At 50.3% G+C, this 27,841-nt stretch overlaps 1 protein-coding gene across 2 annotated transcripts; it reads right to left on the reverse strand.

The window, feature by feature from the left end:
• On the reverse strand, window positions 108-27,779 carry WARS (tryptophanyl-tRNA synthetase). Of its 2 annotated transcripts, none has more exons than XM_018066204.1 (11): window positions 27,702-27,779; window positions 21,771-21,948; window positions 16,583-16,796; window positions 15,356-15,464; window positions 9,330-9,449; window positions 8,257-8,439; window positions 7,361-7,461; window positions 5,406-5,518; window positions 5,066-5,239; window positions 2,450-2,590; window positions 108-1,361 (listed from the first exon to the last, which is right to left on the reverse strand). In XM_018066204.1, exons 2-11 carry the CDS (start codon window positions 21,882-21,884, stop codon window positions 1,200-1,202), a joined length of 1,431 nt encoding a protein of 476 aa, XP_017921693.1. In that variant the 5' UTR covers window positions 21,885-21,948; window positions 27,702-27,779; the 3' UTR covers window positions 108-1,199. The 2 variants fall into 2 exon arrangements, with proteins under 2 accessions (XP_017921693.1, XP_005695465.1); XM_005695408.3 differs by lacking the exon at window positions 27,702-27,779 and adding an exon at window positions 26,620-26,839.

The raw sequence follows: 27,841 nt of genomic DNA on the forward strand, positions 1-27,841 counted from the left end.
GCATGCCAGGGGGACCTCTGCGGGCTCAAGGGCATCCACGGCACGGCCCTGGGCTGGAGTGAGGCCCCTGCTCATTCCTCAAACCCCAGACAGCACAGCGACACAGGTGGGACCGAAGGAAGTTTATTGTCATGAGAGAGACCAGAGTAGGGTGCCCAGGAATGGACCCTGTGCCTCCAGAAAGGACAGATACTCGGACCGAGGGCTTTCCTTTAGATAGGTCTCAGCGTTTCCCAACTACACAGGGTGCTCCATCAAGCAGGCCTCCCACGGACACACGGCCGAGGCCTCAAGGGCTGCTGGCGCTACCCAGCTACGTCCGCCCGTCTGGGGACACAGGCAGGGCCTGGTCTGTGCAGACAGACCTCCACACCAGTCAGGTGTCAAAACAAACGGATCTGCAAAGGCAACAGACCAGCCTCAGCGTCCGGCTCAGTCAGAACGGAGCAGCCATTGGTTCCCGGATGGAGTGTCTAGGATTACTCGGTGGATAGAGTATTAGTTCGCTCAGGGAAAGGCGCGTCACTTCTGGAGTACAGTACATGCATGGCCTGGAGTTTAGTAAGTAAACTGGAAGTTTCACCCACAAAGACTCAACTTAGTAAAAACTGGCCAACTCAGGCCAATACTCAGAAATGTTAAAGGCAGCTTTTAAGCTGTGAGATCTTGGAATTTAAAGTTTAGCAAAGCCTTTGGCCAGCACTTCCTCTTCAATAAGGTGGGAGGGGTGCATGGGCTGAAATGCCTCTTGCGCCCATTAAGCCTCCTTACTAAGTTAATATTTCAAAGCACTTAAAAAAAAAAGTTTTATGGCAACACCATGTTGATTCCAGGTATGCATAAACAGACTATTCTTTTATAGAGCAAGTGGAAGAATGTGTTTGGACACAGGATGCTTTCAAACAGGGAGTCGTCCTGTGGACCAGAACAGGCTGGTCGGTGGACATCCAGCCCAAGGGGCTGCTTTGTGGGAGGAACTCCAGCTGCACTTGTCTGTGTGACGGCACGATATTACCCAGCGCCCACTCACCCACACGGGCCGGAATGACAGTCAAGGGAAGAAGCAGCGCTGAGACAAACACAGGACTTACAGACCTGGGCCAGCAGTTACCATCTGATAGAGCCTAGGGGGTGCTGATTCGACTGGGCTGGGATTACGGGTAAATTACGTGTCTGAGTGAGCATAGAGGAAGTGAGCATTACTGAAAGTCGTAGGACAACTTCCGGGGGGTCATGAACTCTTTCACGATCTCATCGGTGACCTCCTTGCGCCTGGCCTGGTGTTCGGCAATCAAGGGCTGCAGGACGTCGATGAGCTCCTTCTTGAGCTCGCCGGTGAGCATGGCCCCGCTCGTGTAGTCCTGAGCAGGAGGAGACAGGCCACATGAGGCGGCTGTGCACGCCCGGGCACCTCCCTCCCTCGACAGCACCCACGCAGAGCCTGGCACGCTGGGCACACGGAAACACAAGGCCCTTAAACCACCCTTTTCTGGAAACGCCTCCGGGCTCTGTGGGCAGCTGTGACTCAGCTGACACATGAGGGTGAACAGCAGGGCTGGGCACCCCACCTGCCCGCCAGGTCAGGGGAGTCCAAGACCTGAACCCGTGGCTCTGCCCTTCAACCCTACTGGCGTCTCTAAAATCTTCGCTGAATTTGTTTTCATTTTCTGATTGTGATAGTAACATGTACTTGCTGAACAAACTTAACAAAGTACCCAAAGGTGACAAAAAGCAGCAAAGGAAAGGAAAAAAATCCCCTGCAAATTCAGGGCCCAGAGGTTGAGCCCACCGCTAATATCCTGGCATGTTTTCTGTCAGATTTCTCTGCACTGTATTTAGACTTGGTGGATCTTGCTGCACGGCCAATTTGGGGTCCTTCTGCCACTAGCATCGGCCAATCCTCCTGCGTGATTAAAGCCTCACACCTGCCTGAGAATCCCTCCTGACAATTCTTAGTTAAGGCTTCCTCTGCTGTGCAGTCTGTTCTGAACTTTTTGCCAACACCATTTCAACATATTTGCATACAGAGCTCTTTCTTATTCAGGATTAGCTTCTTGGAAAAGATGCCAAGGACTGGAAATTCTGAGGCAGGGCTATGAATGGTCCCCGGGCTCTTGGGCTTACTGAGTCCCGGAATTATAATCACTGTAAATACAACACAAGCCCGCTGGTAAGGCTTGGGGACTGTGTCAGCACTGACGGGGTCCCCTTTAACTTCTACTTCTCTGATGACTAGTAGGATTAAATCTTACAGTGTGGCTACTACTAGTTTGTATTTTCTCTTTTGGGAACCATCCGTGCACGAGGTTTCCAGGCACGTGGTCATGAACACGACCAACCTACTCAGCTCTGACCTCGTCTCAGCTGAGCGCCGGCCCCGTAGACCCAGGCCCCAGGAACGTTGGCCGCTGGGCCTTCCAGGGCCCGCAAGGGCACAGCCCTGCCTTACCTTCCTGATCTGCTCTAGTCTGTCGTCATCCTCCAGGAAGAAGGTCAGGTACATGAAGGACACGTCCACGTCACAGTTGCCCCCAAGCTGCCGGTGCTCCTCAATGGTGTCCCTGCCTCCGGAGAAGGCGTGCTTGTTGACCTGCACCAGGAGAGGGCACACAGATGCTCGCCAGGCGGCCGCCCTGTGTGGTGAGGGGAGCCCGCAAACCGCCCCTTCCTGTGGAGCCTGGGGACTGGCCACTGTGGGGCTCACTGCAGAGAAAGGGGCTCCAGAGGGCGGGCGAGCTCTGACCCCCTCCCCCGACCCACAGAGACAGAACACAATCGGAAGAACCACGACACTGCCCGTGCAGACGCTTGGGCAAATGTCCTCAGCTGTCCACAGGCTCACCTAAAGGACAGACACAGCCACCCGCCCCTCCCTGGGGACGAGGACAGGAGGCACAGTGACAGCTCCGGGGAGGCAGAGCCTGTGCGGGGCCTGGGTGGAGCGGGAGGTGGACAGGGCCTGTGGGCAGTGCCCACCTGAACAGGCACTTCCAGAAGCTGAAGACAGACAGGTTCAGAAACTAACAAAATGGCTTGCAGGACTGAAGATAACCGTAGAGAAGTCAGGGTCAAGAGCAGAGAGAAGAAAAGCCCCAAAGTGGAGACAACGTTCCTCCAATATTCTTTTAGCGAGTGTCCGAGAAACCTTCCATGTACAAACGTATTTTCCCGCGGGGAGAAGAGTGCGCAGAGTCAGTGGTCTCAAGGAGATGTCTGGTAAACCCCCCAGAAGGACTCCGGGCAGATTCTTAACTGGATCGCCCAGAAGAATGTGGGGGCAGAGGCTGGCGGGCAAGGCCTTTCTGGTGCGGGCGCTAAGCGGCTCTGAGAAACCCTGGAAGCTCTGACAAGGCCCCTGCTACTAGGCAGCTGTTCAGTGATCCATGACGGGACTGAAATCTCAAATCTGGGCCACACTCTACAGGCAGTAACCACTTGCACATGCGATCTCATGTGAGCCTTGCCTCTAGTCTGCAGTTCTGTAGAGTGGCTCCCGCTGGACAGTGGTACCTGATGACTGTGGTCCCTACCAACAGCAGGTGAGCGGCACAGCCCTGACTCCAGGCTGCGGGCCAACCTGGGTTACGGCTGGCCCTTTGTGACCCGGCTGTGTGAACGCAGAGAAGCTGCCAGACGCTCTGGGCCTATCTCCTTGCCCAGGCAATGGATGCAGCGTCCAGGAGGGTCTGAGGACTCCGTGAGCTCACACAGGTGAGCGTGTGGCAGGTGACCACACAGTCAGGCCACAGTGTTCCTAGCACTCTACTCTTAATTCTTGGGAGGGGGCTGGAGCAGATGCCCCCTCTCTCTGGGCTGAAGATTCTGCTTCTGGAGTTGAAGGGGGGCTTAGGGATTGGGAACAAGGGCCTGGCCTGACTCTGTCCTGTCCCCCAAGGTGCTTGTGACCTCGGCAGCCAGGGTGGTTCCTGAGCCTTGGGTCCCTGCTGGTCCCTGAGTGAAAAGTGTCCCAGAACCATGAAGGACTTCTTTTATAACAACTTCCCAAAAAATGAACGTAAACGACTTCTCTGCAGGAGGGAACAGGAGTGTCTCTCCCTGTCTTCTGCATTCCAGGCGCTGGAATTTTTAGCCAGAAGTGAAAGAGAAAGAAAAAGACCTGTTTACACCAGCCTCCAACTGAGGCTGGGAAAGCTGGCAGCTGCCACTTCCTAGAGGACTGTTCTGATACTAAGGGCTCCCCACTGACAACCAGAAAGCGGGACTTTCCAGGAGGGGCAGGGGCCTGGACTGACTCATGGTTGCATTACACGCCCCAAATGTAGTTTCGGTCACTCTTGTCGTAGTAATCTTCCAGACTGCAAACACACACACAGTTCCAACGAAAATGTCCACAGTGTGCAACAGCGAGGGGCCTGAACACACACGGGCAGCTCAGAATCGAGGAACGGAAGTGCAGGCCTGAAAAGTAGGGAAGCTCAAACGAATTTCCATTTCTCGTTTCTCTAGTGACTTGAAAAATATTTACTGAGCTCCTGCTCCATGTGGGTTGGGAGCAGCACTCCTGGCCAGGACCTGACTGGCCTGTGGAAGGACACTTGTCAATACTGAGTCTCAGCGGGAACGCTCTGGAGAGAACCAGCCCCCACACCCTGGTGCGGGAACATGGTGCGTGGGCTAGGAGGGCACCTTCGGTTTCTGGGGGAAACTGGATCAAGCTGGTCATCCTCGCTGGGCCTCATCCTTCTCATCTTAAAGGGACACACCAGTGAGAATAAAAACCAAAACATACAGAGAGTGCATGGTCCAGTTCCTGGAATACAACTGGTGCTCATCAGTGCACTAAATTTTCTCTATTGTTTAGCTGTGACTGAAGAAAACTGCCATAATTTTGTTTTCAGAACAGTGTTGGTGAGGAAATCAGAGAAGAAACAAAAGAAAAAAAAAAATCCCAAGTTTTGCCTACATGAAAAGACACAAACACATTCACTTCGTATCTGGGAACAGGGCAGGCTGCCTGGACCCTGGAATTCAGGGTGCCCGTGGTGGCCAAAGGACAGAGCGGTAGTTAGTGCATGAGTCTCCCCGAGGCCTGGGCCGTGCTCACCTTGGTCTTGATCTGCTTGGCTGTGTCCGTGAGGAAGATGGAGGAGTTGGGGTCGCTGGCGCTCATCTTGGTCTGGGCCCCCTGCAGGGCAGGGAAGAAGGTCGAGTGCAAGAGGGCTGGCTTGGGGTAGCCAATCCTTGGGGCCACGTCCCTGGTCATCCTGAAGTATGGGTCCTGTGGGGAGGGAGGGGCAGGGGGAGACGAGGGCTGCCATCAGCTGCTGGGCACCTCCTGAGTAACTCTGCCCAGCACCACCGTCAGACCCTCCTTCCCACCCCTGAAGCGGGTGAAGACTCCTGCTAACATCCAGGCTGACGGAACCCCGGCTCTGCCTCCTAACCTGGTCGATGGCGCATGGGATGAGGCACTGGACATCCGTCCGGTCTCGGAAGATCTGAGGGAATGAGTTGCTGAAGGAGGGAGCGGCCTGGATGGCAGGAAAACTGATCTTCCCTGGGAGGAAGGACAAAACATTTCTATACCCAAGACTGGTTCCTGTCTGGAACTGTAGAAGGGATGGACAAAAACGGGCTTTTCTCCCCCCTGGAAAAGTAACACTCGTTAAAGAAAATCTGAAACCTACAGAGAAGGATTACTGGAAGAAGAAAAATCTGCAGTCCCAGTTTGTGTCTTTTTCATCCATTTCCCCTCCATTTCAGGGAGCTTCTCCTCTGGTCTGTTCTTCACAGCTTCCACTTTGTGACACTTACCCACGCTCTATCCTGTACCTCAGCCATTCTCTAGCCACTCGGTGTCCAGGTTGTTCCCCAGTTTCAATTATTATAAATTATGACATTTTGGGACATAAAACTGTTCTTAATGTTTTGGATGCTGTTGCTGTTAACACTGCTATTATATTTGCTCAGACCTGCAGAAGCAGAATTCTGGGGTCAAAGGGCATGGATCCTGGTGTGACCCTTGACACGTGGAGGCAGGCCAGGCCGGGGAGTTTCCGGGATGGCCTGGGGTGGGTCCAGCCTGGAGTCCTGTCTTTGTGACGCTGGTTCCTGGCAGCTCTTTTCTCCTCTCTGCGGAAAGACGCCGCTTGTTTCTGGGCTCCTGCCTGTCTCTGGGGGTCCACGCAGCAGCTCCGTGGGCACCACTGTCTCCTTTACAGCACTGAGCATCCTGGGCTCGGGACCTCCTGTCTACACCCCGTGACTCTACAGAGGAAGTGTCACCGCGTCCCCATTTTATGTATGTGGACAGCAGCCCGGATCATCGCTGGGTTCCCAGAGCTAGGGCACAGCTCTGAGAGGCCGAGCCTGGACTCACACCTGGGTCTTAGCAGTACAGAATGTGTGGCTTCTTGCTACAGCCCTGGCTCTGCACTGGCTCGGGGCAGCTTCAGAGACGTTTCCCCATTTGCTGCCTGGATTCCCAGGATTAAAACACCGTTTCAAAGTAGAAAAAAGTACAAACAAACCTCCCCAAAACCATTTCAAAAGCAAAGGATTTATGCCCCAAGTGTCAGGAATGAATCTGACTGAGGCATCAAAGGGTTCTGCTCCTGTGAAAAGCCTCCCAGCAGAGCCTCTGTGACGTTTCTCTTCTGACAGGCCCCCCAGCTGGGCCCCAGAATGTGCCCCCCAACAGTGAGGCACGCCTGGTACAGGCGCCCGCAGGTACATCCTGGGAGCTCCACGCTGGCAGCTAGTGGGCCAGGGGCTGGGCACCTAAAATAAAGGGAAGGGTCAGGAGACCCAGCCGGTAGTCTCAGGACTGACTCTTAGCTCAAGGAGCTGAGGGTCTGAAAGAAGAGATGGTCACTGCATCTGAAAGGGGTGCAGAAACACGGAAAAGGGAGGTCAGTGCATGCACAGAGGCCTGTCTGCTGGGCACTGAGCCTGGCAGAAAAGCAGGGCAGGCAGGTGGGCAGGGTGGCTCCTCCCGGAGGTGGGGAGTGAGGCCCAGGGAGACAAAGACGGCTAGTTCCAGCCACAGAGCAGCCCTCCTGCAATCTGGGCCCTGCCAAGGCCTCCACACCGACGGGTTCCCAGGGACAGGTGGAGGGTCAAAGTCATCAACAGCCTCCTTTTCCTTCTAAACCTCAAAACAGACGAGGCAGGAGAGGGACAGAGTGTGACCTGAGGGGATACTCCACGTGGCCCAGAAAAGGGGCCAAATGCATCACTTTACATTCAGGGAAAACCCTCCTTTTTAAAGAGACAAACTGCAAACACTGCCACCCCAGACACAGTGCAGCCCCGCGCAGGCACCAGGCACGCCCACCCCTCCTTTGCACTTGGCTCCTTTCTGAGGGCCCAGCGGGCGCTGTGGGCAGTGGCGACTTACCAATGCAGTCGCTGTCAGTGAAGCCGAAAATGCCTTTCACTTGGTTGAAGGTGACGTGCTTCTGGATCTTCACCACGTTCTTGTAGAAGCCCGGGCTCATCCTGTGAAGAAGGTCAGAGTCAAAGCCAGAACTGGAGGGTGGTGGCCGAGGGCAAGGCAGCAGACAGCACGGCCACATGCGGGCCGGGTCAGCTGGGGAGGAAGGTGCTCTGACGCCCCCTGTGGGCAGAGAGGCCGGTGGCAGGCGAGGCGGACACACCCCTGCCTGTGGAAGGAAGTCAGCTCGAAGCTGAGCAGCGCAGGAGGCAGGAGCACAGCCGATGCAGACTCAGGGGCTCACGTGAGGGTGTCAGCTCTGCCAGGACTGCGGGCTGAGCATGCGGGGCTTCACGTTTGGGGGCTCCAGGGCAGTTTATCTGTTGGGACGGACTGTGTGCTTTGTTGTGGGAGATCACTGCTGACCCTGGAACAACACGGGTCCACTTACACATGGTACTTTTCAGTACTGCAGTGCTTGGCTGGTTGAGTCTGCGGATGTGGGGAAACCATGGCTAGAGAGAGCCAGTGGTGAGTTAAAGGCAGATTAACCGTCTCATCATTCAAGGGGATTGGCAACTTGCGGCCGGACAGAGTATCTGGGTAGAAACTGATGGGCCCCGGAAGGAGGGTTTGTCTCTGTGAGCTGCTCCGGCCTGCATCTGGCCATCGCTACCCCTCTACAAGCTGAGGATGGAAGTCTTAGCTGTCAATAAACCAGGAAACCAGACCATAACATTCAATAAAGTAAGAAAACACTTTCCAGACCTCAGGATGTTTCTGAAGCAGGCCTGGCCACGATGGCCTGTCTACAGCCTGTGTTCACTCCTTTAAAAGGTGGCCAGGCATTCTGTCCTTACCCCATGTAGTCAAGGTCAGAGAAGATGAACGTCTTGTTGATGTCAAAGCCGCAGGCGATGATGTCCTTGGCGTTCTCCACGGCGTAGCCATAGGCCTGATCCAGGGTCAGGTCCTTCCACAGGTACTTCTCGTCGTCGGTCATCTGGATGACCAAGGGCACGTTGAACACATCCTGCAGCCACCTGGGAGACACGGGGGAGAGAGGCCCACACCTTATTTCTCTGCTGTGCCTCTGAAACCACAGCTCCTACTAACAGTGTATGTCAAAACTCCCCCGCCCAGGAAATCTCACCCTCTGACCACACTGTGAACTTGGCTCCTGTAAACAGGAACACACTCTGAACTTGACTCTGTGTAAGTCCCCGTTAACAAGGGCTGTGCCATGTGTGTGCTTAGTCCCTCAGTCCTGTCCAACTCTCTGGGACCCCACGGACTGCAGCCTGCCAGGCTCCTCTGTCCATGGGATTCTCCAGGCAAGAACACTGGAGTGGTTGCCATGCCCTCCTCCAGGGGATCTTCCCGACCCAGGGATCGAACCCAGGTCTCCTGCATTGCAGGCTACCACCAATTATTAGCCTGGAGACGATGCATGTCAGCTCCGAGCTGGCCGCTCTGTACTCTACTCTGAAGTCTTATAGGGACGGCAGGAGGGGGGCGCTGTCACTTCCTCTGGCAGAAGTGGAAACTAAGGCCCAGAGAGGTAACTCTACTACGGTCACCTGGACAGGGACAGGAGGACACAGGTCCGCTGACTCCACAGCAGTGCTCTCCCCACCACCCAATCCTGCTAAAGTGACCCTAGGGACAGGGTGGGGAGAAGCCACAAGGGCACCAGCTCCCCGAGGCCTTGGCTGATCAGGCAGATGTGATCTGGTACTGTCTCCTCAGCTCTACACAAAGTTTGTGATTAACATTTCTTTTCCTTGTTTTTTTTTTTTTTGGGGGGGGGCAAAATAATAATACTAATAATACATTTATTGCCTATAATTGGCAGATATATTGCTGGTTTGTTCTCTCCATGTTTCAAAACTCACTGACACGGGTGAGCACAGTCCCACGCTGCAATACTTACTTGGTGAAGATGAATGGGATGAGGTGACCCACATGCATGGCTTCGGAAGAGGGGCCTCTGCCCGTGTAGAGATAGAATGGCTTCTTGTTTTCATAGGCATCCAGAATCTGATGCATGTCTCTAAAGGACAGAGGGGACAAGACAACAGTGAGGTGTTCTGAGAAGAGAGTCAGGGTGTGAATGCTCAAGTGGGAATGAAAACGAGACAAGACAGCCCAGTCACTAGAGCCTGTTATCCTTGCTGTTGCTGCTGTTTAAGGCCGACAGGAAGCTGCTTCCGAACGGTTCCTCCTGTGCCTGCTGTGAAAGCATAAGCCGTGAAGGTTGGGAACAATGCGTTTAAAGGTTGGATATGGCTGGGCAGCCACTAGGCCTCTTTCGGAATTCTTCCAGATTTCGATGCTGATGTACTGTCTGCTTCACATCTTTCCTAGGAGTGACACCAGGTCGACACCACCCAGTCCTTGTTGAGAACCATGCAGCCCCAACTCTGCTGGCTCAGGAGGGGGCAATCACAGGGCTCCCTACAGTCTGAACTCAGTGGGAGATGGCGGGGATGTCCCCAGCTGGAGGTCTGCTTCAGGCTCCCTCGGCCACACCAGGACCAGGGGTCCCCATCTGGGGAGTTATCGGGTACCACATGAGCATTGGAGCCGGCACCCAGCGCACACAAAGGGCCTCCTGCCTGGTGGTGAGCCAGTCACCTGACTGGCCGTCTCTACATCGCACCTGCCCATGCCCTACCTTCCCAGCCTCTGATCCAGTGGGTCTGGGGTGGCATTTGGAGTCTGTAGCGTTAAAGTGTGTCAAATAAAAGAGGACTGGCTCCCTTTCCCAGAGGCCTGGGTAGGAGAACCCAGACAAGAGTATTCTGAAAATGACTTCTACTCCTGACCAGGGTTAGCAGTGCTTATCTGTGGGCTGACAGGATTAGGGCTTCTGGATTTTGTACTTAGCTTTGATTTGATGGTGACACACTGCTTCTGAAATAAGGAAAGATGAAAATGGCTGAGTTTGGAAGAAAAAGAGTCCTTTTTTGGTTCTTACAAATAACAAATCAAACATTTATTGGATTATGGAAGAAAAAAAGAGTGCGGCTGTCACGCGAGCTGCTGTAGATGGTTTTGCAGGAAGTCTCTGAACACTCGAGGTGCCATCCCGAGGGCAGGGCACTGACTAGGCCCCCTCACCGAGCGCAGTTTTGTGAAGGCAGATCCCAGCAGGGACCCCTCAGCTCCAAGGGAGTACCTGCCTGGTGCTGCCGCCCGACAGTGCGCAGCGGATCTCATCAAGTCCCTAAGGAGGAGAGTGAAAAAGCTGGCTTAAAACTCAACATTCAAAAAATGAAGATCATGGCATCTGGTCCCATCACTTCATGGAAAATAGATGGAGAAAAAAATGGAATTAGTGACAGATTTTATTTTCTTGGACTCCAAAATAACTGAGGATAGTGACTGCAGCCATGAAATTAAAAGATGCTCCTTGGAAGAAAAAATATGACAAACCTAGACAGTGTATTAAAAAGCAGAGACATCACTTTGCTGACAAAGGTCTGAATGGTCAAAGCTATGGATTTTCCAGTAGTCATGTCCAGATGTGAGAGTTGGACCAAAAAGAAGGCTAAGTGTGGAAAAACTGATGCTTGCAAACTGTGGTCCTGGAGAAGACTCTTGAGAGTCCTCTGGAGAGTTAGGAGATCAAACCAGTCAATCTTAAAAAAGTCAACCCTGAACATTCATTGGAAGGACTGATGGTGAACTTTGGCCACCTGATGCGTAGTGCCAACTCATTGGGAAAGACCCTGATGCTGGGAAAGACTCAGGGCAGGAGGAGAAGGGGGCAACAGAGGATGAGATGGTTGGATGGAATCATTGACTTAATGGACATGAGTCGGAGCAAATTCAGGGACATGGTGAAGGACAGGGGAGCCTGGTGCGCTGCAGTCCATGGGGTCGCAAACAGTGGACTTAGTGACTGAGCAACAAACAACTCACAAGAATAAACAGGTTATAAGAGAATAATCTGGGGCACATGCCAGTGTGTGAGGTGACTTTGATGAGCCAGACAAAATTCCTAGAGAAACAATCCACCAAACTGACTCAGAAAGAAACAGAAAATCTGAACAGATCCAGAACAAGCAAAGAAACTGAACCAGTAACAAAGTCTCAAAGAGAAAAGCCTAAGGTCAGATGGCTTCACTAGAGGATTCTATCAAATTTTCAAGAGAACTAACAACAATCCTTCACAAACTTCCAAAAAATGAAAGAGAGAATACTTCTCAACGCATTCTGTAAAGCCAGTATTATTTTGATACCCAAAGCAAAAACATCAAAAGAAAACTACAGACCAATATCCCTTATACAATTAAATCTTCAAATTTATATTTTTGAATTTTTTTAAATAAGAATAAATGAACTTAGCAAAGTTGCAGGATGTAGGATCAAATAAAAATCAGTTGTATTTCTATACAATAGAGCAATATTGTGGTTGATAATAAGAAATATCATATATTTTGTCTTTGTTTTATCCTATATCAGGCACAGAGTTCCTTAAACCATCGTGGGAATTTCCTAAGTGATAAGAACAATAGAGTGTTATTCACATAAAAAGTTCCCCTTTCAACTACATCAAAGTTTATGTTATTTAAGTGACTTTGGGAAAGTCCCTGGATACCCTAAGGAAGGGGGCTGGTTGCCGGGGAACCAGCTCTGATTACAGGGTTGGAACTTTCAGCTCCCAACCCCCGCCCCTCTTTCTAGGGAGGGAAGAGGGGATGGACATTGAGTTTAACCACTAATGGCCAGTGATAAATATAATCTCTGTAATGAAGGCTCTGTAAAAACCCAGACAGTGTCAAAGAGTTTCTGGGTTGGTGAGCACAGGGAGACACAGGGGCGTGGTGCCTGGGGGGCGGGGAGCTCTGAGCGCCTCCACATGCCTCTTCCAATCTGGCTGCTCCAGACTTACACTCTTTACAATAAACTGGCCATCTAGTGAGTAAAATGTTTCCCTTGCTTAAGCAAATTAATTCCAGATCAGTTGTGGGATTTAAGGCACAGGTAAGAACCTAGACTCTGATTTGTGTCTGAAGTAGGGGGTTGGGGGGCAGTCGTGTGGGACTGGACTGGACACCATCTGCAGGTCGATGGTGTCAGAACTGGTTTAAACTGTAAGAGACCCAACTTATGCTGCAGAACCCCCAATGGGTGAAAAACCAACCTCCTGATGTGTGAAAACCCTACCTCTCTGGTGTCAGCATTGAAGCAGAGCTGCAGTGAGGCTGAGCTAGAGGAGACACGCAGGGGTACACTTCCCCTTCAGAAACAGCAGTGAAACGTCCAGAAGGGAAATTCAGAAAATACTCTTTTCAAGAGCACTGGAAAGAACAAAACCTAAGGAATAACCCTAACAAAAGCAGTGCGAGGCTTGGACACTGGAAACTAGAAAACACTGCATGAAGAAGCCAAAGTGATGCGGGGAAAGCTGCTCTCTGCGCACAGACTGGAGGCCTAGTGTTCCACCTTAGACCCCACCCTAGGGTGCAGATCTCCAGACGGACCGACACGTGCAGCGCAGTCTCTGTCAACACCTGGCTGCTGTCTTTGTACAGAAATTAGCAAGCTGATTCTAAAATCCAAACATTCTAAATTCTAACAGCCAAAATAATCTTGAGAACGAAGTTGGAGGACTCACATTTTCCAGTGTCAAAATTCACTACAAAGCTACAGTCATCAGGACTGTATATTTAATAAATCCTTAAATATATTTTCAATTGATTTTCAACAAGAAAATTCAACAACAATTTCTAAAAAGTGGGGCTGGGACAACTGGATATTCACATGAGAAAGAAGGAAGCTGGATCCTCCCTCATACACATACAAAAATTAACTCAACATGGATCAGTGACCCAAGTGTAAGAGCTAAAAAAATACCACTCTTAGAAGAAAACACACCTGGATATGTTCATGACCTTGAATTAGGCAATGGTTTCTTAGATATGACACCAAGCAACCGAAACCAAACCAAACCAAACTGGAGTTCATCAAAATTAAAGCTTCTAAATGCTTCTAAGGATACTATAAATAAAGAGCTGATATTTGCAAATCAAGTATTTGATAAGAAACTAGTATCCAGAGTATATAAAGAACTATTATAATCCAATAAAAAGGTAAATAACCCAATTAAAAAGTTGGTAAAGGATCAGAAGAGACATGTCTCTAAAGAATATATAAAAATAGCCAGTGAGCACATGAAACGATGCTCATGATCATTAGTCATTATGGAAATACAAATCAAAACTAAAATAAAAAACTAGCATGGTTACAGAAAAACACAAACTGGAAAATAACAACAAATATTAGCAAGGATGTGGAGAAATTGGAATCCTTGTTTGCACTTTGCTGGTGGGAATGCAAAATGGTACAGTTGCTGTGGAAAACACTTTGGCAATTCCAAAAAAAAGCTAAGGTTACCTTAGGACCCAGCAACTCCACTCCCGAGTACACACTCAAGAGAAATCAGAACCTGTACACAAACACTCAGAGCAGCACTAGTGCTAACCCCAAAGGGAAGATCCCCCCCTCCCAATGCCCGTCAGCTGTCAAATGGGCGTACATCCACTCAACAGCGTTCAGGCATAAAAAGCAATGAGCACTGGCACATACTGTATCCCAAGCAAATCCACAGACATGGAAAGATGATGACTGGTGGCCAGGGGTGCGGGTAGGATGGGGTGGGGTGGTGGGAGGAATAGGGAGCAACTGCTAATGAGTAGAGGGCTACTGTTTGGGGTGATGAAAATGTAAGGAACCGGTCATGGTGATGTTTGCACAACCTTGGAAGAGACCAAAAAACCCCACTGAACTATGTCCTTTGCAAAGGTGAATTCTATGTCATGTGAATTAAATCTCAAGAAAAAACTGTGATTGTATTCTGCCCAGAAAGAGGGCTGAGTGGGGGCCTCTTCTCCCCATGTAGAATTTAAAGTGTTGGGTGTGTTGTGTAGCGCAGGGAGCTCAACCTGGTGCTCTGTGATGACCCAGAGGGGTGGGACGGGAGGGACAGTCAGGAAGGAGGGGACATATGCATACTTGTGGCTGATTCACAGTGTTGTAAGGCATGCTAAGCCACTTCAGTCAAGTCCAACTCTTTGTGACCCCAAAGACTGCAGCCTGCCTGGCTCCATCCACGGGATTCTCCAGATAAGAATACTGGAGTGGGTTGCCATTTCCTCCTCCAGGGGATCTTCCCAACCCAGAAACTGAACTTGTGTCTCTTATATCTCCTGCAATGGCAGGCAGGTTCTTTAGCACTAGTGCCACTGAAACCAACAAAACATTGTAAAGCTATTATCCTTCAAATTAGAAAAATAAAATCAAACGTTTGGCAGAGTGCTGAGTTCTGTCCTGTGTGTGCTCTCTGTAACCCTGGTGTGGGCAGAACAGAACAACCCTGCCTCGGACTATAAGCTCCAAGATCCCTCGAACCCAACCAGAGGCGGTGCGTGGGGCGGGAGAGCCAGGAGCTGGCTCCGAACCTGCCCGTTCTCTGATGTGATCTGCATGGAATTTATGGTCTCAGGTAGGGATACTCTGTGTCCTGTTTGCTCTACTAGTTTCTCTCTGGACATGATTTATGAGCAGGCCAGTACAATAGGAGGAAGACGTATGTAACTTCAGGAAGCCTCCTGCTTATCTCACGGGAAATGCTGGACCTGGTCACATTAATCTCTTTTGTGACATGCTATGGTTTATAGCATATAATCTGGCATGAATCTCATCTGGTGTGTACTTGACCTCCACCTTGCGAGATGGGCAGTTTACAAATGAATAAACTAAGGGCCAGAGGTGAAGGGACAGGTGTGATCCCACAGCCAGTCATTGGCAGGACAGGAGGCGGGACCGGCTTTCTGCCAACTGGCAGCCAGGTCCCCCGAGGGCCCGGCGGTTTGAGGGCCCAGCGTCCTGATAGCTTCCTTCTCTAAGACAAGAGGACGGGGGAAGGTCCTGCAGTGAGAAGCCCCTGACCTGTGTGAGAAGAAGATTCCCCTGCGCAGGAAGCGGTGTGGTCTCTGGCCCGTGGCTCTCTCTATTCGGTTTACCAGCTCCTTGTCAATTTTACTGCTTCCGAATCGAACTGGAAGAAAAGAAGAGATGCTGAACTTAGGTGGTGGGAGGCTTGGGGACATTGCAGAGACGAGAGGGAAAGACTTATGATCACGCACTGTCTCAGCAGAACCAGGCCTCTTTGGGCTACTGGCTCTAGACCCTTCCATCAGTCCAGAGCAGAGGTCACCGCCAACAGAACAGAAAATAAATGCAGGGCTAAAGACTCTCTGGTCTGGGACTGGATTCTGATGGGACAGATCCAGAATGCAGCCTAGTGAGGAACTCTAGATAACCCGCCCAGGCCCCCTTGCCTCACCTCCTACACACAGCTGCTTATTACTTATTGCAGTATAATTTATATATGCTCACAACCATCATTTTAGAGCCTAGAACCAAATTAAAGTTTGTCTTCCAGCGAGTTTTCTCTCCCTGATGGTCTAGGCATAAATCATGGAAAATGGCTTAGACTCAGATGAGAAAGCTTTAGCTCTGTTTCTTCTTAGACACCACCAATGACCTCAGGGTAAGGATGCTCCTGAGCAGGAAGCCCTCCACGGCAGAGCTGGGCAGTGAGGATATGCCACCTGTGAGAAGGCTTCCTTCTTATGCAATCCATGCCTGAATTGTACCCACTCAGTGAAAGAATTTAAACCACTGTGAAAATACTCGCTGCAATGGACCTTCCCTGAGTTCTGAATCGCTCAAGAAAAGGAAAAAGCTAACACTGAGCTGTGTGTGCTGTGCTTGGTCGCTCAGTCGTGTCCAGCTCTTTGTGACCCTGTGGACTGTGGCTCACCAGGCTCCTCAGTCTATGGGATTCTCCAGGCAAGAATGCTGGAGTGGGTAGCCATTCCCTTCTCCATCCCCATCCAGGGATCGAACCCAGATCTCCTGCGTTGGCAGGTGGATCCTTTACCATTTGAGCCACGAGAGAAGCCCGTTAAGCTGTCTACTATAGATTATTATTTCAAAACATATTTTATATTGTTCATTAAAAACAAACCTCTGGGAATATAATGGACCAACAAAAGATTTAAGGATCTTTTTTCCCTTGGCATTGAAGTTTGACTGGATTTATGATTAATTCAAATTAGAAAACATCAATAACATCACTTCTAAAAGTTGAGGTTTTTCCCATGAACGTACCAATGAGCTTGTCGTAGTCAATGCCTTTGGCACTGCTTGTCTGCACCGTCCAGGGGTCCACAAAGTCCTCATCTGCTCCGGTGGCATCTAGGCCCTCACCACTCTCGGGCGCCGGGTCCCCTGGAGGATGGTCCCCCTTGTAATCCTCCCCTGTGGCAGCTTTGTAGCTCGTTTTTAAGGATAACAACATCTTCACTGCAGAATCAATTTCATCCTGTACACAGGAATTAAGGGTAAAGGTGGAAAATATTAACAAACATCAGCGTTTGCTGAACGTTACTGCTACTGGGTGGCAGGCAGTGTGCTAAACGCTCTCCCACTTACTCTTACAACAATCCTACAAGGATGGCAGTGTTGTCACTGGCCTTTTCCGGCTGAAGAGTCTGAGACTCAGAGATGTGAAGGAGCTCGCCCATGCACACACAGCAAGTTGTGGGCCTGAACATATTTTATTTTTATCTGGGGGTCAAGTGTCATGGGTTCCTACCACAAACACTACAGGCTATGTGTAGCAACACAATTTGCACATGACAGAGTAAATGGCTAAATATTACTTAAACTTCACTGATGCCAGTGAATATATGTGACATGCTCCATTAATCAATTATAGTGAGCTCTACATTGGAACTTCACAGATAAGGGCAAGGAAAAAAATACAGACTTTCAGAAAATAAGGGGGGATTCACTGGGAAACAGTTATACCACAGCATTTTGGAGTCTTATCCAGCTGTCCAAACCGTTTGCATATTTACTGTTTTAAAATGAGTATAAGATAAACAAACAAGACAAACATAAAGTGTATCTGTGGGTCCGCTGGAAACCTATTAAAGATTTCCTCTTGCAGGAGCCCACACTAGCTGTCCCTGGAAGCCTGGCATTTAAAAGAGTAAACCTGATGAAGCAGATTGGTCGCGCTGTGCCCTAAAGCTCCACTCCCATAACTGGCCTTGCTGGATTTGATCACAAACAAAGAATATACACAGTCCAATTTGCTTGCCAAGGGAAATACAAGCAGTTCCATTTAAACTTTAGATATAACGTGCTATACGCTGGGCTTCCCAGTGGAGAAACAATGCTCGCAGTCCCAGACTGCCTTCCGAGAGCCCTTCCATCGGGTACGCCGGGGCCACAGAAGGCTGTTACTGTGGGGTGACTTCAGATGCAGGTTTGTGTTTCAAACTGAAGCCATCTGGAATTTGTCATTTAAATCAGTCTGAGTGTGCAATTAGTAGCCCATGGATATAGCTCATGCCAGAGGCTGGGTGCTGGCCCACCTTAGGCAGGCAGGTGGGCACGTTCCCCTCCCTCGTTCAGCGCTGCCCAGGCTGAGCGCTGTAGCGGAGCAGAGGCTTTGAGGGCACGCCCTATTGCTCTGTGAGCTATTACCTGAGCAGGAAGTACCCTGCTCCCAAGTGCCCTGTCCTCACCACCTTTGGTCACCAGTGGTGTGGCAGTTCATACTCTATCTGGCCTAACCCGGCTTCCAACTAGATGGCTCCGTGAGAGTCAAACATCTGACCAGAGTCCCAACTCAAGGACCGTCTGTCATCTGGAAGGGGACCGAAGAGACAAGCAGCCTCCCTTGTCTGTTTCCCTGTTCCCAATCTAACACGGACCTGGACGCTGCAACAGATTTTAAAAGTTGATGTTCTGAAAAGAGCCAGACACGGAAGACTCTATATATACTATGGGTGATTATATACAGTTCTTGCACAGGAATTCTCCGTGGAAGGAGAGGGAGGGAGACGCCTCTCTCAGGAGGGAAGAGGCGAGGAGCAGAGGGGCCTGAGATGGTTTCTGGGCTGTGTCTCCATTGGAATGCTGGTTATACAGGTTTGGTCATCTTGTGAAAACTCAGTGAGCTGCCTGTCTGTGATCTCCATATTTCTCTGAACGAATGGTGTATTCTAATTTTAAAAGTTTATTTAAACTGAAAGGAAAACAAAAAAGGCTCTGTTCCCTATCTTCAGCCTCATGACCCAGTGTCATCTCTCGAATCCTGCTCAAACTGCCTTCCCGTTAGAGCGCCAGATTCTGACCTGTCCTCCAGGAGAACCTCTACTGAGCTGCTACTTCTGAAAGCCATGGGCGTTCTTCTCTCGGTACACGGAGCAGAAAGAACACTGGAGACCATGACCTCAATGGCACAGAGACTGCGGAGGAAGAGCCCAAGGCACCCTTGCTGGACCAGCCGTGCCTGAGCGGCTCATCTATTTCGCCTCAAGTGAATTTCTAAAACATCAGGTGCTTCTAGTATAATACACTGGTACAAATTTACTTCACTTAACTCTGGTTTCATCATGTAACCTCTGCTGTCCTTTGTTGAATGCCATCTGACTTAGCATCAGTCAAAGACTATGCTCGGAAGACTCACTCTAAAGTGCACCAAGCATTGTTTGTTTGCTAAAGTGCTGAATGTGAGTAGGATCACTAAGAACAACTAACTAAAAGCATTCATTAACGTTATTCAAATTTAATGTTATGTGACAAAAATATCACTGTTAGGTTCCTAAAATGGGTTTATAGAGTAAATGACCAACATGAGTTCTTTATTTATTGTAGGTTTATAGATTAAAAAAACAAAACAAAACAATTCATCCTTATCTATTGAGCCCTATCTGCTGTGTAAACCTCTTTCTGTGAATAATCAACTCCTTTTTTGGACATCACTATTTATTTCTTTTAAAAAGTAATGGATTATTTAGGGTCCCAAGAGTCAAAGCAAACTACTGAAACGCGTGTGAGATGGTTGACCCCATCTGGTGAGAACTTAGAAAGAGATTTTTGAAAAGACGCCAACAGGGGTTGGAAGTGATGGATGAGGACGCTGCGGAGCTGAAGAAGCTGGGTGACCCAGAGTGAAAGGAAGGGCTGGTTATAGCTGCAGACTGACTGAGTTATGCTTCTGAAACCCAACGCAGCAACGACAGAGAGGTCTTTAAAAAAGGCACAGCCCGCGAGGACAAGGAAGCACAAGAGGACGGCAGCGACAGGCCCCAGCCGGGGGAGCCCGGAGGCGCGCGCAGCCTGTGTGAGCACAGCAGAGCAGCAGAGGCTGAGACCGAGCGGCAGCCGGGGCGGCGGCTGGACTCCTGCTGCTTGCGATCCCCGAGAGGCTCGGGCACCGGCGGCCCTAGATCCTAACACACGTGAGCTAAGAGTGGGCTCCAAGATCAGGAGCAGTAGCTGCAAGTCTGAGCAGCAGCTGAGGCGGTCTCTCCGCGAGCCCCGCCCACAGCCGGCACACCCCGTCCAGAGGTTTAGTGTCTCGGCAAGGAGAGCCAAGCGTCCACGCGGAAGTGCCCTGCACAGTGAGGGGGACCGGTGGCGGCAGTACACTGCAAACAGGGGCTTCAGCGAGGGGCCGCACGGTCAGCTCCTCAGCCCCACTCAGCTCTCAACGCGGGCGGCCACACCGCGACCTCTGGAGAGCCAACCGGAGGAGCCCTCTCTGGGGACTCGACTGGCCGCAAGGAGCAGCTCCAAAGCACTGGAGACCTCCTGAGGCAAAGGAGTGCTGTGGGCGCCGCCCAGGGAGGGGAAGGCTACAGCCTAAGCTCCTCCTGGTTCCGAGCGCGCCCTCCAAGGCAGCTGTGTCACCAAACGCCTGACAGTGGAGTCTACCACAACAGGCAGAAGGAACAAAAAGCTACGCTGGAGAAGATCGGGCGCATAACGTGGGGAGAGAGCACAGGGAAGGCTGTCACCACGAGCGCAGAGGCAGGCCAGTGCACCTGTGAAATAAGAACAGAGAGCCTCGAGGAAAGAACCTTTGGAGAACAAATGAGCTCTTGGAAATCGAAAGTGACAGAATGAGTGAAAAACAACAGCAGTGTTAGAGGTTGAGGAAACATACCTAAAAGAAAAAAATAAAAGGAAAATAAATCAAAAACTAAGAAATTTGGAGGACACAGTCTTTGAACTAAAAAGAAAATACACAAACAGGAAAATTAAAAAACCAACCCAGAATAAATCAAAGAAATATGATAAATTTCTGAGAATTAAAGGGCATGTATTTCTAGTTTGAAAGGAGTCCTGAGCACACAACACAGGGCGTTTCAGAGCTGGAGAGGTCCTGAACACCCAGGAGAGGGGACAAAAGAGTGGCACTGGCTTCTCCATAGCAGCCCTGGGAGCTGGGAGGATGCGGCAACGGCTTCAGAATTCCGAGGGAAGTCACGTCGTCCTGAGAATTCTCTACCGAGCCTAGCTATCAGCCAAATATGAAGTAAAATGCTTGCAGACCAGGCAAGAGCTCAAAAAACACTTCCTGAGCACTAATTTTTGCAGAAACCTCTAGAGGATTTGCTCTGCCAAAATAAACTGAGGAGGAGTAAGACACGGGGTCAGGAACAGGGACCCCAGAGAGAGAGTGCGTGGAAGGCTTGCATGGACAGAGAGGGTGGGTCCTGAGATGGGCCGTGTGGGAGGCGGGTCACCACCGGGACAGAAGCAGGCAGGGCATCCTGGGAGAGAGAGCTTGGGAGGATGGACCTGATCGGCAGCCTGCTGTGGCTCGAGAGGGGATTCACCCAACTGGGGGAGGGCCTGGAGGTCCATGAGCGTCAGTACACATAAAGCTAAGCAGGAGAGGTCCCAGATGGCCTCATGGTTAGGATTCTGGGTTTTCACTGCCATGGTCTGGGTTCAGTCCTTGATGGAGGAACTGAGATTCCACAGAGAGCAAGGCATGGCCAAAACAAAGACAAACCAAGCAAGGAGCAATTAAAACAACCCTGGAAAAAAACAGAAGTCGGGCAGGAAAGGAGAAGCATGCGTGCTGTTCTCAGGGGGGTTAGCTGTCATTGGGGTTTACACGGGGACTGGGGGGTGGGAAGTGCTACGAGACAGCTAATGCCTTGTCTTCCACAGTGGAAGCCCCAAACCTGAACATCCATAAGGAGCAAAATGATGAGTGAGTCTAAGAGATGTGGGTGTTGCATATCAAAAGAATCGGCTAACAGATTGAAAGTGGTTGCTTCCGCGAGCAGGACACGTGGAGAGCAAGGGTGGACAGTGGCTGTGCTTCCCAGCGGCTTCCCTTCAGACCATAGGCATTGAGGGCGAGTAAGGAGAAAAGACATTTAGCACGAGAGCCAAAAATGCCTCAGGTGATGAGAGAACAGAGACAGGTGACTGTCCTACAGACTGGCTGGGACACGTGTGGAGGATTGGCAAAATGACCTACCTTGGCTGCGTTTCTGGCTTTGAGGCCCCTTATGAGCTCCCCCTGAGCAGCGATGCTGTGGAACAGCTCCAGGGGGGACCCACAGCCCTGCTCGCCATTGGGCATGTCTGCCATCTTCCGGGAAGATGTTCACAGCTGGCTGGGGTGCTGGCAGATTTGCTCGGTGGTCCAGACAAGACTGTGGGCAGAGAAGAGGGACAGAAAGAGATGAACAAACCACAGCAAGCTGTTTTCCCTTTACCGTGACCTGGTTCTTCTTTCCAAAAAGGTTGGAGATGAATTGTGATAAAGGGCATAGATAATATAACATTAGTAAAAATATAAACAGAAATATGGAGCCAGGAAACAGGAGAAAGAGAGGAAGAACAAATGTTAATGGTGGGGTTGAAAAGAACTGCTGTGATCTGTAGGCTTAGGGAGGGCCAAGAAAGACCCCTCCCAACCAAGGACAAGTGAGCATGTGCTGAGGTGTCCGTGTGCCTCACACCTCGTGTCCATAGGAAGGACTCATGTTTGCTCAGGGAGCAGATACCAAAGTGCTTTAGTAAACCTAAGTCCACCATGGCTAGAAACACTTGGTAAACTGCAATTACTCTTTATCTTAATTGCTCTAGGGGATGAATTCCTAGGCCTTTGCAGTCATAACCAACATATTACTGAACAAACAGCTTCCTTTGCTGAACAAACAGCTTCCTTTGCTGGCCAGCTGTCCTGTTCTCAGGAGAAAGGGAGCCTGGGAGGAGGCAGGGCCTTATCCCTTCTGGTTTGCAAGTGAGGCAAGAACCATATACAGCCTGTTCACTCCACAGGCTGCCTTAATTAACTGCGAACCTTTGATGAAGATATCCTTGGGTCTCCTATTAGTCATTATTTATTGCTAACCTTGGAGGTGGGGCAAGGGCAGGCTACCTGAGGTCGCCCTGGGGCTGAGGCAGGCCAGGATCAGCCCCTCTTGGTCGGTTACTTCCCTTTTCTGAGTGTCAGCTTCCTCATCTATAAAGCAGAACCCCTGGGAATGTCTATCACTTACCGCAAGGGCTGTTATGAGGAGAAATGAGAAAAAAGTGACATGGTGGCATTTTACAGGCTGTAAAGCAAGGAACAAGCCCACTGCAAGAGTTACATGTCAGGACTCCAGAGGTCGGCTGAGTCACAGCTCCATCTGAAACCTGCTGATACACCTTGAACAAGGAGGATGCCAGTGACAAGGCTATGCCAGAGAAGCTAACTTCCAGAACTGAAGTCCTGTGTCTGGTGTTCTAGTGAGAAGTGAAGTTGAAAGTCACTCAGTCGTGTCCAACTCTTTGTGACACCATGGACTATACAGTCCATGGAATTCTCCAAGCCAGAATACTGTGGTGGGTAGCCTTAATACTGCAGCCTTTCCCTTCTCCAGGGGATCTTTCCAACCCAGGGATGGAACCCAGGTCTCCTGCATAGCAGGCGGATTCTTTACCAGCTGAGCCACAAGGGAAGCCCTTGCAAGCACCTTATGTAACACTGATACATATCAATTCACTGATGCCTACAGCAATCCTATGGGACAGATCTGTCTCTGTTGTGTAGACGAGCAAACTGAGAGGCTAAAACACTTGCTCAAGACAACACAGTAAGTAGGTAGTCGAGATGGGACATAAACTCAGGCAGTTGGACCCTAGAGCCTACACTCTCTAACATTATCCTATGTACTTAACTGTCATGAGCCTCAGTCTCTCAACTGTGAAATGGGAATAACAATAATGACACTGACTTGCAGGCTGGTCACGGATTAAGTGGGATAACACAGGTAAGTAAACAGCCTAGCACAGCATCAGTCGCAGAGTAGAGGTTTAATGAAGGATGATTTTGTTTCTTTACTCACTAGAAATTTCTTTCTAGGAGCTCTATGAACAAAACACACAAATTTGAGGGGATGATTTATTTTTACTCATCCATTTGTTAAGTATCTGTTTAAAAATATGTAATATTTAAACCAATCTTTAAAGTCAATGAAACCATAATATTGAAACCAGGGTGGGAGAGCAGCCAGTTTCTTTCCTTTCCTTTCCGGGAATTGCCTCAATTCCCGGAAAGGGTGGCCTGTAAGAAAGAAATGTGGAAGAACCTTCTGACAAGTGCTGGAGAGGGGAAACTCTCAGGCCCATATCAAAGAGCAATCAAAGTGACTTCAAGGCACAAATGATCAAACATCATGTCCAGATGCTTTACACAGGATCCCCAATTCTCCCAAGCTGCAAACCTGGGTGGCACAGAATCTGCTCTGCATTAGCGACCGGAGGCAGATGGCTCAGGCAAGTGAGAACCACCCTCTGAGGCTCCATGCCAGAGCAGCTGAGCCAGGATCTGATGCCAAAACCCCCTCGACCGTGTCGTGCTCTCTCAAATTCTACTGCTCCCCCTGCCTGGCGTGCTTCCCGCCCTCCTCTGCCCGCTTTCTCACTAATTCAAACCTTGGCTCCTCTCTGCAGCCTTTCCTGGCCCCTGCGCCTGAGGGGCCAAGTTGGCTGCTCTGTCCTTGGCGATCCCCGAGACTTGTTAGTGAGGTTATTAGAGCACTCACACTGCATGTGGTAATTTATGAAAATCCACCCCACAGAGAATGCAAGCACTGGGTTTTACTCTTTCATGTGCTTCTAGTACCTGGTACAGAGTAGCTTATCAAACAAACTGATGATTTATGAGTGCAGGTTACTGAATAAATCTCATAAATCAACTGGTTCACTTTTTCCCCCTCTGGCTTATATCCTCATAATATCTCGGCAAGCACTTATTCCAGTTTAAGGTAGATTTCCCCCAGTCTGCACTTCAGCAGGCCTCTTAAAATGTCCCGACCACGCACAGAGCCTTAGTTTTGCCCCACGTCTGGCTTCCTCAATCACTGTGAACATCTGGCCACTATCCTGGTCCTTCTTTTTAGAATTCCCTTTGGTTTCCCCCTGTCCTTCCAAATATGTGGTGCTCTGCATGAAAGGACACAAGTGAGCAGGACCAAAATCAAGTATAGATTAAAATTACCCTACTAAATTCCTAGGGAAAGTGCCAGGTAGAATGACTCAGTGAGCCCTGGGTGGCCAATCCCCCCCTGCCATGGAGCAGACAACTGCAGAGCATCAGTGAGATGAACTGAGCCTGAATTTAGGATCCCTGTTGTGGGGAAAAAACATGCACCTTTAAATATCAGAATCCCATTTAAGTAAGAAACCAGACTGAGGAAATGGCAGGTGTATTCTCCCTGCTGTCAGGATCATGAGGCATACACTCACTGCATGGGAATCAGCCACACTATAAATCTCGTGTGTGTGTGTCTGATGCAACTTCCTGAATGAGTACAGAACTTCAAGAGTGATCAGAGACAAAGAGAATGGAACTACCATTGCTCTCATTTCGGGCATCCATCCATTTAGCCCACTTACGGGCATATATTCTCGGTTTTCCTTCCCATCTAGTCAACTTTCTCCTTCATTTCTTTGTTAAATCACTTTTAGAATTTAACTTCAGAGATTTCTAACCTAGAGTTCAGAACCTCTGAAACAAAGTGAACAGTCTGCCTACACACAGCATGTGGTTCGAAGTAGAATAACCAGGTTTTGCTACTTCCTCAAAGGGGCCCAAGACACCCAAAGGCTAAGGACCACTGTCCTCGGTGTTTACCATGTAAACTGCAAACAGGGCTCTGAGTTTTTATTAAGGGAAAGCGCTTCATCTATTTCACAAATACTACAATCTAAAGCAAAGGGACTAAGCTATCATCTTGTGAGGTAACCTATGACCTCCTCTAGAAAAAGGGCTGGGAGTGAGCAGAACAGAACTGCCCACTCCACAGCAGAGTAGGACAGTGTAGGGGAAAACGAAAACGACTGGATCACAAACTCTTCCCCCCTCTTTCTATGGAAGTTGAACCTTGAGCTCATTGTGAAAGGCTCCACTGTTCCCCAGGAGCACAAGAGGCCCTGAAGAAACAGGGGACAGTTTTGGGATGAGGGATGGAAAGAGCAATTACAGAGCTACATGACAATCCCTTGGGCCACTGCGAAGTCATATCACAGATGAGACCAGAATACACTGACTCTGCAGTTTGTGGGGAGGGCGGCATCGTGCACGACAGCCAGCCCTGGAGCAGCTCAGAAGAGCAGGGGCCTTCTGGGCGCCTGGAATATTACCAAGGTGGGGTATCACCCACCACACCCTGGCACCTGAGTGTGGATGACAATGGCCTTGGACTGTCAAGTTTCCAGAGGACAAGAAAATGATTTCTTTCCAGCAATGAGTCCTTTAATGCTTCAAACCTTGGAAGAGGTGGAACTCCCCTGTCTTTTAAATACTGAGAGGAAAGCTTACTTTCCCCTCTAAATGATAAGATGAACATTATCTTAAAAGGCAAAGAGGACATTAATCTACATTAAGCCAGGCATAAGCTACTTAGGAGTTCAAGGTGAGATACTGTGGATGGAGATGGACTACTTAAAGAGACCTCACCAGTGAGAAACAGGACTGCTGCTGCTAAGTCGCTTCAGTCGTGTCCGACTCTGTGCGACCCCACAGATGGCAGCCCACCAGGCTCCCCTGTCCCTGGGATTCTCCAGGCAAGAACACTGGAGCAGGACAGCCAACATCAAAGTGCTGAAAGTCAAGCTATGACTCCAAACAGGCAGTGGCTCAGCCAGGATCTCCAGTCCTTACAGAAGCTGTGAGTCACCAGGGCTTTGGGTCAATAGATGCAATGAAATGCACAACTCTGTGGTCCTAAGACTACTCCCCATCCCCGAAGCCAGGGTTTCCAACACTCTGGGAAAAAGCTGGTAACAATACTCAATAAACGCTAAACCTAGCAAAAGATGGCAATACCTACCGGGCGGCAGGAATCACTGCAGAGGTGGCCACTGGAGCCAGGAGCTGAGACTGCCCAGTGCAGCTCCAGCTCTTAAATAGTCTTGCTCTCTTTCTTTCAGTTTCCTTTTCAAAAAAGACTCTTTTCTTTCTCCCTTTTTGGTTTCCTTTTTGCCCCACCCTCTACCACTTGCCCGTAGGAGTTTCTTATAAACGACCCAGTTTCTCAGAAACACTTCAATCTCATGACCAACCTCTTGGAGGGCGGGGCATGCAGGTGGAGACCAGGGAAACTCTCTTGAGAACCAGGCTGTTAGCTGGTCATTGCATCAGCCACCCTACACCCCAGGCTGGCCCTCCCATAACCTCTTCGCCCTGTTTCTGTTCCCCCGTTCGCGGCATCAGTGTGAAGAACTGTGTATGTTATGCAGTGACAGCGGGGGAAGGCGGGGTGGAAAAGCAGATGACAAATTCCTCGCTGCCGCCGCTGCTCACAGAGGCGACGCAGGGCACTGGAAAGACCGCTGAGTCCTGGGATGAGACCTGGGTATTCAATCCCAGTTTGGGCGTTTCCTTGTTACAAGACCTCGCGCAAATCACATCACCTTTCTGCATCACCCTCCGTTTCTTCACTTGTGAAATGGGCAAAAAAGCAGCCTCCTAACTTCACCGTTGGAGGAGGGCAGGGCAACCCACTTCAGTATCCTTGCCTGGAGAATTCCATGGATAGAGGAGCCTGGTGGGCTACAGTCCGTGGGGGTCGCAAGGGGTCGGACATGACTGAAGTGACTAAACACACAACTTCACCGAGGAGGCGACTAGGTGCGATACCAGAGGCAAAGCCCCTGTCACACGGCCGACACTTAAAAGTGGGGCCTCATCCTTTAGGGAGGGAGACGATGAAGGTCCGGTGCCGCCGCGAGTGCATGACAGGGCAGGGTCGGCGGCGCTGAGGGAAAAGGGGGCGAGGGGCCAGAAGCCGGCGAGCAGAGAGCCGGGCTCTGAGGAGAATACCTCAGGGCTTGGCGTGCAAGCGGCTCCGGGAGGGCCAGATCATTGGGCTCCGCCCCGGCCTCCCCCTGCTTTTTTCATTCCCTCACTTACCGGCCCAGCCGGGCCCGTCAGCGTTGCCGGCTCAGCCACGGGTGGCTTCCTAGGCGTCCGTGGAAACGCCTTCCGGCTGGAACAACTTCCGGCTAGGCTGCGCCCTCATTGGCTCTTCGCGCGGGGCTGCCGGACGGAGG

This window comes from Capra hircus, chromosome 21, assembly GCF_001704415.2.
Source record: "Capra hircus breed San Clemente chromosome 21, ASM170441v1, whole genome shotgun sequence".
Lineage (NCBI taxonomy): Eukaryota > Metazoa > Chordata > Mammalia > Artiodactyla > Bovidae > Capra > Capra hircus.

Bases quoted from the DNA above. Each gene is read 5' to 3' on its own strand.
- WARS (XM_018066204.1), bottom strand. From the start codon at position 21,884: ATGGCAGACATGCCCAATGGCGAGCAGGGCTGTGGGTCCCCCCTGGAG. The intron at 15,465-16,582 runs GTACGTTCATGG...CTTTTCTTCCAG, and splicing joins TGACTACGACAAGCTCATTG to TTCGATTCGGAAGCAGTAAA. The intron at 9,450-15,355 runs GTCAGGGGCTTC...TCTGTCCTTTAG, and splicing joins GGAATCTTCTTCTCACACAG to AGACATGCATCAGATTCTGG.